Here is a 12,651-nt window from a genome sequence, read left to right on the forward strand (position 1 = left end):
CAAGCAAGCCACTGTTTCCAGTATTGTAGAGAAGTCATTGCCTTTGCTTAAATGAGAGTTGGTCACAAATTCCTGTTACCAATCTGAATGCAATATTGTGACTGAGATGGTGGAGGGGAAAGAGTTGCTTTCAAATCACATGCAGCAGCAGAGGATTTTAGAGTGTCATTATCTGTAACAGAAACTCGAAGTAACAACTGTAATTGTAACTCCCTTGGTGAACCTACCTGCATATTTCATATGATAGTTTAGCATACTGGTTTAACAAGACAAACAGGACCTAGTCGAGTACAAGTGAGTTACATTTCCTGTGATGATACTTCTCCTTTACTACACACACAGATTCATCAGAGAAGAGAAATGCTGTTACAGGAATTTAATAACATGCATGTCAGAATTTCCACATAAGTAGAATACTGCACTCTTAATAGAAGCACTATATTTATCTTCTTCAATCTTAGCATTTATTGCTGCTCACAGCAATTCAGGGAGGGGGAGTGGGAGTTATGGTATGCAAATTAACAATGACAATTTGCCTTTCCAGCACTTCATTGCAAAAAGCATGAAAGATATGAAGTAAAATTTTGGGAATAGCTTCCTTAGTGTTCTCCTTACACGTGTTCAACAACTTATGTCTATATCCCTGTATCCCTTATGCCTATATCCCAGGTAACTTGAGATGCCTCAGCTCCTGGACATCAAACTAAGTGTATTTACTAACTACTTATTCATCCTGTCTATACCTAAGTCCCTTTTGGAAAGTCAGCTTTTGGAAGGGAAAGGGTTTTGCACATATACGAATCCATTTATTTTACTAACTACTTATTCATCCTGTCTATGTCCCTTTTGGAAAGTCAGCTTTTGGGAAGTCAGCTTTTGGAAGGGAAAGGGTTTTGCACATATACGAATCCATTTATCTCACTTTTCTTCTGTGAGAGAAACTATCCCAGCTGATTTCACTCTTACCACTGGATAAAGCAATACAAACATGAGAGGTTTATGTTAAATGCTTCCTGTACCTATCCATGAGGCCTTGCTGCTCTGCTAAAGACACAAAAAAGTGTGGATTCTCTAGGCTCAACATGAATCAATGGAATCAATGGAAAAATCTGTACTGCACAAAAATGTGTACTCTTAGGATACTCATTTTATCCCAAACTAAGAAGAACTGTACAGTCATCTTCATCAAGAATTAGACTTGGCAGTGATTTGAGAATGAATGTCAAGAAAAGGGAACAAACTCCTCTACAAATGCAACATACAGTTTGGTACAAGAACTATTTTTGTATCTTAAATATAGGGAAGCCACATCTACAGGTTTTACGTCAATGAAGCTGTGATACACTTCCACCCTGAAACAGACAGACAGTAGTCCAAATTATTTTCATTTATACATTTCTAATACTAGCTTTCTATTCTGCAGAGATGGGAAGAAAAAAAAAAAAAAAAAGAAAAAAGGCTATACTGAGATCCAGAAGGAAGTGAGGAGAAACCATAGAAACTAGAATACACAGGTTACTAAAATTTATGGCATTTCTATGCTATGTTCAAGGCTGCAGGTTACACAGGCTGTAAAAAGCTGGACTACATTGTGGCAAGTTGTACTTACAGTCTTCTTATACACCACTAATGAAATTACTGTACAGAAAGTGTTTTAACTTCCCAACAAAAAGAACTAGCTTGGGCCAGTATAGTTGTAACAAAATCTAAATAATTCAGATAAACACTAGCATTAAAAGAGAGCTGCTGCTTGTTCACAACTTTTAAAGTGTTTTAGGTTAGGTAAATGAAAAAACACCACAAGCTGTGGTTCAGAATAGGGGAAGAGAGATCACTGCTGTTAAAACAACAGTCTGAACCTGAAACAAAATAAATGCAAATACATCCTTAACTAGAGAAGCAATAATCTTGACCATCAGAAAAAACTCCAAACCAACCCAGCTGGAGGAAACAACTCTGAATGAATTTTACATTAATGATTGTATTTCCATACATACTTAAATTATGAAGGCTCCAAATGCCACCAAGATAATAACCTCTTCATCAACTGCAATAAGAGGCACTATCTAGAAATGTGAAAGAGAATATCCTCTACTGCTACAGCCTCTGGAATAAACTCAGCATCAAAAAAATACTGTAAGAGAAAAACACATCAAAAATTATGATCTTTTTGTTCACACTACTTGTTAGGTTCACTTGGCTTAACCTGACAAAATTTATATTCATTTCAGTGCCATTATTATTCAAATACCAACAGAATCTACAGGAAACTTACTTCAAGATATATATATATATGTAACTCTAACCAATAGAAATAGCATAAGTGCTGATGTACTTACTCAGTGGCTGTTCCAAATGAAAGACTGAAATTAGCACCTTGCATTGCTGCTCAGAAGAACAGCACATTGACAGAGAAGAAAGATTACTCATTCCCTCTACTCTCTATATTACAAGAGCTACCAAGTCAAAACAGCATAAGACTCATCGAGAAGCCAAGACAAGCCTCCATCCTTGGCAACTAAGGCTTCCTTAAATTGTTTTTTCTTGAATAATTTTTTAAAAGCTTTTCGGACATTAAAGCACGAATGTTACAGACAGATGCAATATTAAATTCTCCTATCTGCTTATCTTCTTCTGAGTGTGTAAATAGTCACCTTGAGTCAAAATTTTCCCTCATTTTGTGTTTAATTAGCCTCACTGCCTCCTCTGACTGCTTTTGATGTCCCCAGCATCTTCTCAGATAGTTCTTTAAAAGAGCAGCTGCAAACTTTATCAAGGCAGCCATTGCTGGGACACTGCTGATGCAAGGAATGAGCTGCAGAAAGTGAACTGCCAAGGGTCAGGTGAAATTCTTCTCTTCTCCTTAGGAAGTATCTCTGTGCCCTTTTTCTACAGTCACTTTACATCTGTGGCAAACCCAGGTAGGGTACTATATCAATGTGTTGCTGTGGTTACTGAGTCTTTCTCACTGAAGAAAAGGAAGGAAAAGAAACTGCTTTAAATTATTGCTTTTTAATTACTTTTCAGGCGATTATTTGCTGAACAACAACAAAAACCTTCTTAGGAAAATAGACAGAGAACAGAACGGTGTTTGAGGCAATGATGTTTTCTTAACACCAAAAAGTTATGGTTTCCAGAGTAGGAAACCAAAAGTCTCTTGTTTGTCTGGAAAGCAAAAAGGGATGGGGGAATAAGGAGAAGAGATGGGGGAAGGAGGAGAAGAGTTGTTTGAGTGGGCATTTGTCTTCCCATGTAATGGTTATGCATGATGGGGACTGCTTTTCTGGAACAGAAGGCTGAACAGCTGACTGCCCTTGGGAAGGAATGAATTAATTCCTTATTTTGCTTTGCCTGCATGTAAAGTTTTTGCTTTACCTATTATACTGCCTGTATCTCCACCCAAGAATTGACCCATAATCACCCTTCTGGTTCTCTCCCCCACTCCTTCGAGGGGGTAATAAGCTGCTGAGTGAGTTGAGCTGCCTACCAGGCTTAAACCACAACACTGTGGTTTAACTGGGCTCCTAAAAATAGAAAAGGAAAAAGCACCACACACACATTTCAACTCAACCAGATCTATTATTTTTAATAAAGTTGGCACTGAAAGACTACAAAACAACCTGGTTTGGGTTTTTTTACTTACTGTTAGAAGAATGGAAGGAATTCTAAGAATTAAAACATCTTCTGACTTACTGAATTGGGGAGTGGGGGCGTTGTGCAACCATGTGTACGTGAGAGTGACAATGTTTATAGAAAGCAATTCCTTCAACACAATAGTAGTAAGAAAAAATCCTAAAACATCCTGGTCATTTAGAATTGCTTTTATAAAGATTTCTTGTAATAAAATTGCAACCCCACCATGTTACTGAAAAATATAATAGATACCATCAAATGTCAGCATTTAGGAATACTGCTATTTCTTAGTCAGTCTATCAGACTAATCTATCTATAAACATTTTAGTTTCCACTACAGTGCTACCTCCAGCATCCCTTCCCCTTACATTGACTCATAATTTGTCATTTTTCTTAACTCTCCATAGCCTGCTGTGAGTTTTGTTTAAGATTAAAAGGCTTGTATACTGACCTAGTTGGTCATTAAAGCTTTGAACAGGCTGTGCATCTGAACTCAAGTCAAAGCACCTCAGTGAACTTGTGTTGAAAAACATAAATGTGATTGCAACCAAATTCAGAGTAATACGTCTAGGAAGAAGGGTCATACCCACAAAGCAGGAGATTGCATCCTTATTGAACATGGCTCAAAGAGACACGTCAGCATGCAGGGGATGAGTGACTCGACCTCGTGGTGCAGTACTACCGGAACCAATGCAATCCTTCTCTCTATCAGGTGTTTCTACACGGGCGCAGCAATGTCAAATCTGTCTGACACCGCGCGATCAATGCACGCCGGAACAGTGCACGCGCTTCGCAGACACCAGATCAAAGGCACTGCAGAAGAATGCTTGCTTTTTTTCCTGAGAGCAAGAAAATAGGGTCTTGCGCCACACAGACAAAATGAACAGACAGAATTTCTTAATTAAGAAGACAATTAGCCATAGAATTTTTGCAAGGAGAAAATGCCTGCACTAGAGAGCTCTCTGATCTGGGAGAAAGGCCTAAGTCAAAAGTGGAAGCCAGAACTGCTTCCAGACTGCTTAGTATACAAATTAAAATCCCATTAGCAATAAGCCACTAGAAAAAACAGTCCAGATATATGTCAGAAACTGAGGAAACCAGTCTTCAAATCAAGATCTACAATTTTCTAGAAAATGCATATAACCAAATAGTAGTTACTGAACTCAGTTAAAGAAAAAAAGACTTGAGAAAATGAAAATAACTTTTGACATAAAACCCTGACCACACAACAGAATGGTTCCTCCTATGGAAAAAACCATGAAAACTGAAAACCTAAAGACACCAGCCTGATGAAATCTGCTTCCCCTGCATCTTGCATGGCCTTGATTACATCCAGGTGCACACTGTCCTCCTCTCTCCCCCTCTCCATGTCAGTAATATAGTTTTACCATAATGCACTACAGTACAGTGGTCCTCCCACCTATCTCACAAAGCATTTGAAGGATAACTGAGAGGAACACGACACTTCTAAGAGTAGGGCACTCATGAAAATGTGACAAGCTGTTTTCATGAAGTTACTCTTTTCCAAAATCTATTAAAAACCCTGCAATCTGTATATATTACAGGGACAGTACACTGTTGATCTTGTGTAAAGTGACCACATTTTCAAGGTTTTCACTGCTCTAGAAATACAACTTCCAAGACTAGATTGCCAGAGTAATTGTCTATTATTTAGAATATAACAGAAATCTTTATTTTTACCTTTCCCTCTGCACAGACAAGACCTTTTTTCTTCTCTTCTCCAAGCACAAGCACCATGTGTTAAGCACAGAACAAGCTCTGACAGATACCTCTATTCACATTCAAAACATTCTGTGTGTTAGATTAGTAAGTAATTCTTCCTAGATCAAATTATGTTTCTCCTCTGAGAAACAGTACTCTCTGATTTGGCAGCAAGTATCTCAAGCCTTCTCAGATGCAAAGTTTTACTAGAAACACTACAGCACAAAAAAAAATGGGGCAAGGGTAACAGACAGCAAGGAAGAAAAGAGATTCCCCATTCTGCACTCAAACTACTGCAATTTTTACTGAGGCAAAACTAACCTAGAATAAAAACCTTTGGCTAAGTCTGACATTAAAAATTCATGAGGTATTTCATGAGTTCTGCATTTAGCCTTACATATTAACTAATAAACATTGAGACAGTCACAGTGAGGTTTGGAGTCCTCTAGTGAGGACACGCAATCACAGAAAAACATCCTGGCATTGTCCAGCTGACTACAAGGAAGCTCAAATCAAACACTCCATAGTCAATGAACAGCTACGTTCACTGTCATACAAAAATGTCCCACGTAGAGTTTTCAAAAGATCTCACTTCATGTCAAAGTCCTGTGGTGCAATTAAGAAAACTAATAACTGATATTTAACTGATCTACAAACCAGGTGTGTCCCCCCAGCTGTTACCATAAGTAGAGCATTTACTTTCTAACACAACAGACCTTTGCATGTTGCTGTTGGAAAAAATGCAGATTTTGTTCTTCTGTTGACCTATGGACTTCAAAATGTTTAACTTTCTACACGTGGGACATGCACCAGTCTGTAGACCATAATAAACCACTTGTGTTTAACATAATGTGTCCTCAGATATCTAACCTGGAACTAAATATTTGCTGCTTAATGAACTGGTGCACCAGGCAAAAAGCTATGAATAGAGGAACAAAAATATTCTTGCAGCAAACCGAAAGTCAGCCTCTTCTCCAGCTGATAATGCATGAATTTGCTTCGTCTTTTTTAATCCAAGAAACTAGTCTTACTCAAATTCTGAGAAAGAAATATATCCATTCACTCTGGCTGCTGATGTATAGATCCCCTAATTGTATAAGACAGAAAAAAAGAAAGCTCTGGTTCCTTAATAAGTTAGCATACTAAGAGAAGTAGCTTGAAAATAAAATAAATTTGCTAAGAATGCACTTAGACTTACAGAGACTTAAGTAGTCACAGATTTATATCATTGCAGACTGGAAAGAATAAAAATGCTCCGTTTCTGAAAGTGTTAAGACTACTAAATTTTCCAGCAGTGACAGTATCTGAACAGCCACACACATCACTAACATTCAACAAAAGTGTTCCCTAATGAAAACACAATTATTTTAATTAGTACTTTCATGAAGGTTCACAAATAAAGTACAGCAAGCAATTACGTCAATAAAAGTTTCCATGCCCACAGTGCCCAAAAAATCACAAGCCATACCTGATTACTGCTTTTGGCAGCAGAGTTGGTCTGAGCTGTATTTGAAGAAAGGGAATCAAAAAATGCCTGATCAGCTAATGAGTTACCACAGCTAATGCCATCTTTTGCGCCTTCAGTTATAATCTGAAATGGAAAAGGTTGAGAAAGGTTTTTCATTCTCCAATTAACCAAATTATGCTTTATCACATATAATCACTCTAACACTCATATCACTAGACTTTAAGATGTTTGCATATAACCTTTTTAAATTCAAATTAAACTGAATTTTTTTACAAGAAACTCACACGATACTCTGGAGGATTTACTTCCACACCAGATGGAACTAGGTTTCCTTACAACTAAAACACACAAGACTTGGGGCAGTGAACACTTATCTATAAATTGCTTAGGGATTAAAGGTTGTTAATGTAAGTGCCTGGAGACTGGGAACTCAGTGCTCAGAGGATGGATTTGGGACAGTAAGCTTAGAAAGCCAAAAGCTACCAGACCACGAGCTAACCAACTGAAGCAAAAACACAAGGTCATGTGAGCCAGCATGATCCTGCTTTCCCTTCCCCTCCTCCCCCTTTTGGTTTTTTTCCAATAAACACAGCACTGCTGAAGGAAGAGAGACACATGCCTGAAGAGGCTGTAGGAATTACAGCCAAGGTCTTCACCCACATAACCAGCAACCTGCACACATGCAGACACTGGGCCATCCCACGAGTGAATGAGATCACAGTCTTTGCACTGTGATCCCCCTCCAGCCCCAAAACAATACCACTGGTTTTTAAACAACAATCAGAACTAAACATACTGAAGAGACAACAGAGGGTCTCAGTAAGAAGAAAAGCTGAATAGTCCCTGGATTGGGTACCCCACATCCTGAGCCCCAGAAACGTGGCTCCATTCCAGATTTATGAGCATAAGGCAAGTCTGCCACAGCAACACCAGTGTAAGCTTGCATTAGTAATTTCACTTCCATATTTCTATCTTCAGGCAGAAAAAACCTCCAATTATTGGATTATGAGACCCCCAAAACCAAAGCAGAGATTCAAAACAACTCATGTTCTGCAGATCAGCTGTATTTACTATAGAGAGCTTCCTGTTGCATTTCTTGGTAAACCACAAAGAAGCTCAGGAGCTTCAGATGGCATGTTTGCACTGGTGTCCAAAGCCAGCTACAATTGCTACAATGAGATTATATATTCCAAGCTTTCTGTTTGAGTGTTTCAGTTTGGTCAGCAAACCAGAGGATGGCCTTTTCAGCAGTTCTGCTTTTAGTGCTGAGCAGTGTGGTCACTTACCTCAACATAATCTGTTGGAACAAGTCCTCTCTCGCCTTGGCTGTTTTTTCCTTCTAACCAGCCTCCACCAACATCCTAAAAGAAGTAATATAGAAATAATTTTCCTAGATGGATCTCATAACATGCTTCAAATAGCTCAGCAGGAAGCATTGTCTTGCTGTCAAATGTCAAATGCTCAGCAGGAAGCACTGTCTTGCTGTCAATGTTCAAAACATTGCTATGACTGTGAAACTGAACAAACTCAAAGCTGCTGAAGCAGCAGATACTCATTTAAACACAACACAGATCATGCTGATTTTACACAGCTATTCTGGACTTCGGATTTTAACAAGCATGAACGGGAAACTTAATTGATTTTTCAGCACTTTTGGTCATTTATGAAACCACAATCAACTGTCTGGCCACAGACTGTATATAAAGACAGCTATTAGTATGTCCATTTCAATGAATTAATTTTAATCAACAGACTATAAAGAAACAAGACTCAAAGAACAAAACTGTTAGTGATATCTGTGAAATCTCTGCCTCATTTATTGAAGATGCAGAGACATGTGATGAGTGAGAGCTATCACCCACAGAAATGTTAAGGCTATTCTCAAGATTAAAAGAGCCACATGCCACGTAAGATCTGGACTCATTCTTTCCACTTCACATTTCTTTTCAGAAGCAGTCTTATGCTATTAGTTTAGAAAGAACTAACAACAGTTCATCTCTGATCTCAGTGGGACACCCTGATATTGTTTGGGGTTTTCTAAACACATATTCTACATACACTACGAAAGCTCTGTAGGCATTTGTAGTTAAGCTAAGTTAATTCCAGGGCAACGTTATCTGGAATAAACCAGCTCTGTTTTAAATCAACCTGTTTAGGGAACACACAGCTACATGTCAAGCTAGCTCACAGATGAAAACTGGAGACACACATGCTAGACAGCGATTACTAAATTTTTCAGTTTTCTTAATTTGCTTTTTAATTTATGGGGTTTTTTTATTCACAATTTTGTTCTTTCACTTCAAAATTTTATATAGTCCTGCACTTTACAGGCACTCAATAAGGAGAAGCCTGCTTACGTATTCAAGATTTTATGCAGTAAAGATCAAGCAGTTAATGAAATAACAATGTGCATTTATTTTCTCTTACATACCTAAAAGCTTAATACTCAGGAACACAAAACAATTAGACATTTCTGATTATAAATTCTACTAGCTTAGTTGAACTGCAAGAGCAATGACATCTTGAGCCAGAAGTCATATTTGCACTGCTACACTTGAAAGCAATCATCAGTGGACTTGCATGACTTCAGCTATTGCCATCTAAACTTATAATATAAAAAAAGATCAAGAGTCTTTGTGGCAATTTATCATGGACAGCATAAAACAAAGTTTTACTTGGTTTTGAGTATACTGCCTTAAGCCACAGATGTCTTGGTCGGTGAGAACTAGCTTCAAAGTGGTTATCTATTTATTTATATTTAGTCTTACTTTTGTGTAATGGCATTAAGTGCCTGAATTAATTCAAAATGTTACCCCTGCCATAGCACAGCACACTATCCAAGAGGGTGCTGGCTCTGTTAAATATCTGCTTCAAGTATTTAAGATCAGTGGAACTAAAAATTATCAGGATTACACATGACTAGGATCTTCAAAGAATTAAGTTTATTCTGCAGAATGCATGTGTTTTATACAAATGGATAAATAAGACCTCGGCTTCATGATCAGTTAGTTTTTGTTTGTATTTGTTTCAAAAGGCAAGCCTATTCACAAAGCCATATCATCACACAAAATTCAAAGCAGAATCAACTGATACTTTGTTACCAAGGGTAAGAATGATATAGGACACTGAAATTCAAAAGTGGACATAAATCAAATGTCAGTGATGAAAAGCCCTACTCATTTAACCATGCCCTGATGGCATCGTGATAGTATTGTCACCACTTCTTCCCTGTACCTTGTTCATATTTCTTTAATTATGAAAGGACACAAAATTTCAGTAAAAAATAAATAAATTTTTGTTGTGAGTTCTTTACCAAACTTGGAATGCTGAAGTCATTGGTTAAGAAACTCAAAACCTAGAAGTGAGCTGGATGTCCCATTCAAATGCAAGTGGCAAGCACATGAAAGATTACATACACACAAAATGTGCAATATTAGGCACACAAAAATAGACAAGGCATTCAGATGTACAGGCTATCAGCACCATTAGTTCCTTCCTCTTACTTGTCTCTCAGCTCTGTTTAGAGGAAAACAAAGCTGAGTACATTCCCATGTGTGTGGGCACAGTTTGAGAAGGTCCCATCCTCCAAAACATTGTATTTGTTTCCACAAGATTATTAGAAAATTCTTTGTGTTCTGTTATGTGTGTGGGCACAGTTTGAGAAGGCCCCATCCTCCAAAACATTGTTTCCACAAGATTATTAGAAAATTCTTTGTGTTCTGTTTTTTTGCTAATTCTTCAGGGAAGGGTAGCCAGGCCTTTCAGATGTCACCAGCACCATTTTCCTTCCATGTGCTGATAGAAGTAGGTCAGGACAGTGCACTGAAGCAAATTCCATCTCAGTTTTCTTACCGGGTTGGTGATTGTGATGATCTCCCCTTCACTGACTGTCAGCTCATTGTTTCCAGGCTCAGCAGCAAAATCATACATAACACGAGCCTGTATGTGGAAAAGAATGTAACAGTGAGGCTTCCAGCTTCTGTAAAAGGTTTCATTAAGAAAGCATCAGCACAAATTATCCTTAACTTAGAGAAATAGTAAGTGGGGTAAAGCTGAATGTACAAAGAGCAATTCAGCACATAGGAAGCTAACATTTCCTAGATTTGAACTGCAAACTCAACAGTAACAACAACTTTAAAGATAAAAATCTCATGTGGAGCTTGTTGGAGATAATCTACCATAAGGATTTAAGACTGGTTGTTCTCTGTCATGTCCAGAACTATATGTACAATGTTTTCCAGGGGAAGAGGAAGGGTTCCTAACTTTAGCAAACAATTTTTTTTTGCAGGAAAAGAATGTAACAGTGAGGCTTCCAGCTTCTGTAAAAGGTTTCATTAAGAAAGCATCAGCACAAATTATCCTTAACTTAGAGAAATAGTAAGTGGGGTAAAGCTGAATGTACAAAGAGCAACTCAGCACATAGGAAGCTAACATTTCCTAGATTTGAACTGCAAACTCAACAGTAACAACAACTTTAAAGATAAAAATCTCATATGGAGCTTGTTGGAGATAATCTACCATAAGGATTTAAGACTGGTTGTTCTCTGTCATGTCCAGAACTATATGTACAATGTTTTCCAGGGGAAGAGGAAGGGTTCCTAACTTTAGCAAACAATTTTTTTTTGTTGTTTTATACAAGACGTATTCCAACTCCAATTTGGGTAAAGGGAAGTAGTTCACAGAGCAAGCAATTCATAAAAAGAAAAGCAAGTAACTGCAGATGTAAGTAACCACTGCTGTGCATAAAATGTAATATATAAAATTATGTTTTGAGACTCTATATGGGAAGAATTATGCAAATACAGAAACAAGCAGTGAGACTAGGCTTATTATGTTATATCTGGCATGAGGAGGGAGGGAAAAACAAATGTAATTTTTAAGTGTTTAGATACACAAAGGCTTTGCTGTGCACTGACTCTGCTATTACACTACATAAAGAAATGTTTGAAACATTTGGTTTTACTAATAAGATCATTCAGTGTACAGCAGTGAGTTCCTTCTTGTACTTGAAGTGTGAGGGAAAGAAAATAATGAAAAAGTAATATTTTCTGTCAAAGGAGACAATAAAATAATTTCTGTTGAAAATAAGCTATATGATAAGAAAAAAGTACTGAAAGACAGACATTCACCATCAAGTCTTGCCTGTCTCAAAACTGCAGGTTGTTATAATCCACATCCAGACACAACTTCTTACAGAAAACCCAAGGAAAATAGAACTTCCCACCCTCACATTTTAATTTCATGAATATCATGTGGAAATACTTCTGGCTGGTCAAAAGATACTTTACTTCAGTGTAAATAAAAACAGAGCAGAGAAAAAACACACATTTCAGCTGTTCAGCTGACAAATCTAATCCCAAACCATGTGCACAACAAATCGAACACTCGGTCTTCTCCACTAGAGCAGTACAACATTGCAGAAAACCATGTGTCCTAAGCACTCTGAATGCTCCCTTGAATGAAAACTTTTCCCTTAGAATGGAGGCTTTCAGCACTTTCAGATTATGCCATGTGAAACAGAGATGAAGAGGCAAAAACTGTGTTCAATAATAACACTGGCTGCTTTCTTTCCAGCAGCACATCTGGCCTCCATGGAAACATAAGAAAAAGCTGCTTTACTCTCCTGGAAAATGAACTGAAGAGGAGCAGCACACCTTTAGAAATACAAGAACATTTTAGGCAGCGGTGTAAAAAGCACCACTCTCCAGAGCTGTTCCCTCAGCAATACCAGATGGAGGTGTTGAACATGTCCTTTATCCAGCAGGTTGCTAAAATTTATCCACTTTTTGCAAGTCAATTTAACAGCACTCAGATGCTGGGCATCTGAA

General features: G+C 37.8%; 1 protein-coding gene across 2 annotated transcripts in view; it reads right to left on the reverse strand.

Moving 5' to 3' along the window:
- SNX9 (sorting nexin 9) overlaps positions 1-12,651 on the reverse strand; it is a 62,779-nt gene that overhangs the window by 33,270 nt on the left and 16,858 nt on the right. For both annotated transcript variants that reach the window (XM_039707834.1, XM_039707833.1), the window contains exons 2-4: positions 10,676-10,762; positions 8,110-8,184; positions 6,824-6,946 (exon numbers count right to left, since the gene is read on the reverse strand). In XM_039707834.1, the coding sequence (XP_039563768.1) occupies positions 6,824-6,946; positions 8,110-8,184; positions 10,676-10,762 (285 nt within the window). The remainder of the gene's footprint in view (positions 1-6,823; positions 6,947-8,109; positions 8,185-10,675; positions 10,763-12,651) is intronic.

This window comes from Passer montanus, unplaced genomic scaffold, assembly GCF_014805655.1.
Source record: "Passer montanus isolate IOZ18808 unplaced genomic scaffold, ASM1480565v1 scaffold2, whole genome shotgun sequence".
NCBI classification, from domain to species: Eukaryota; Metazoa; Chordata; class Aves; order Passeriformes; family Passeridae; genus Passer; species Passer montanus.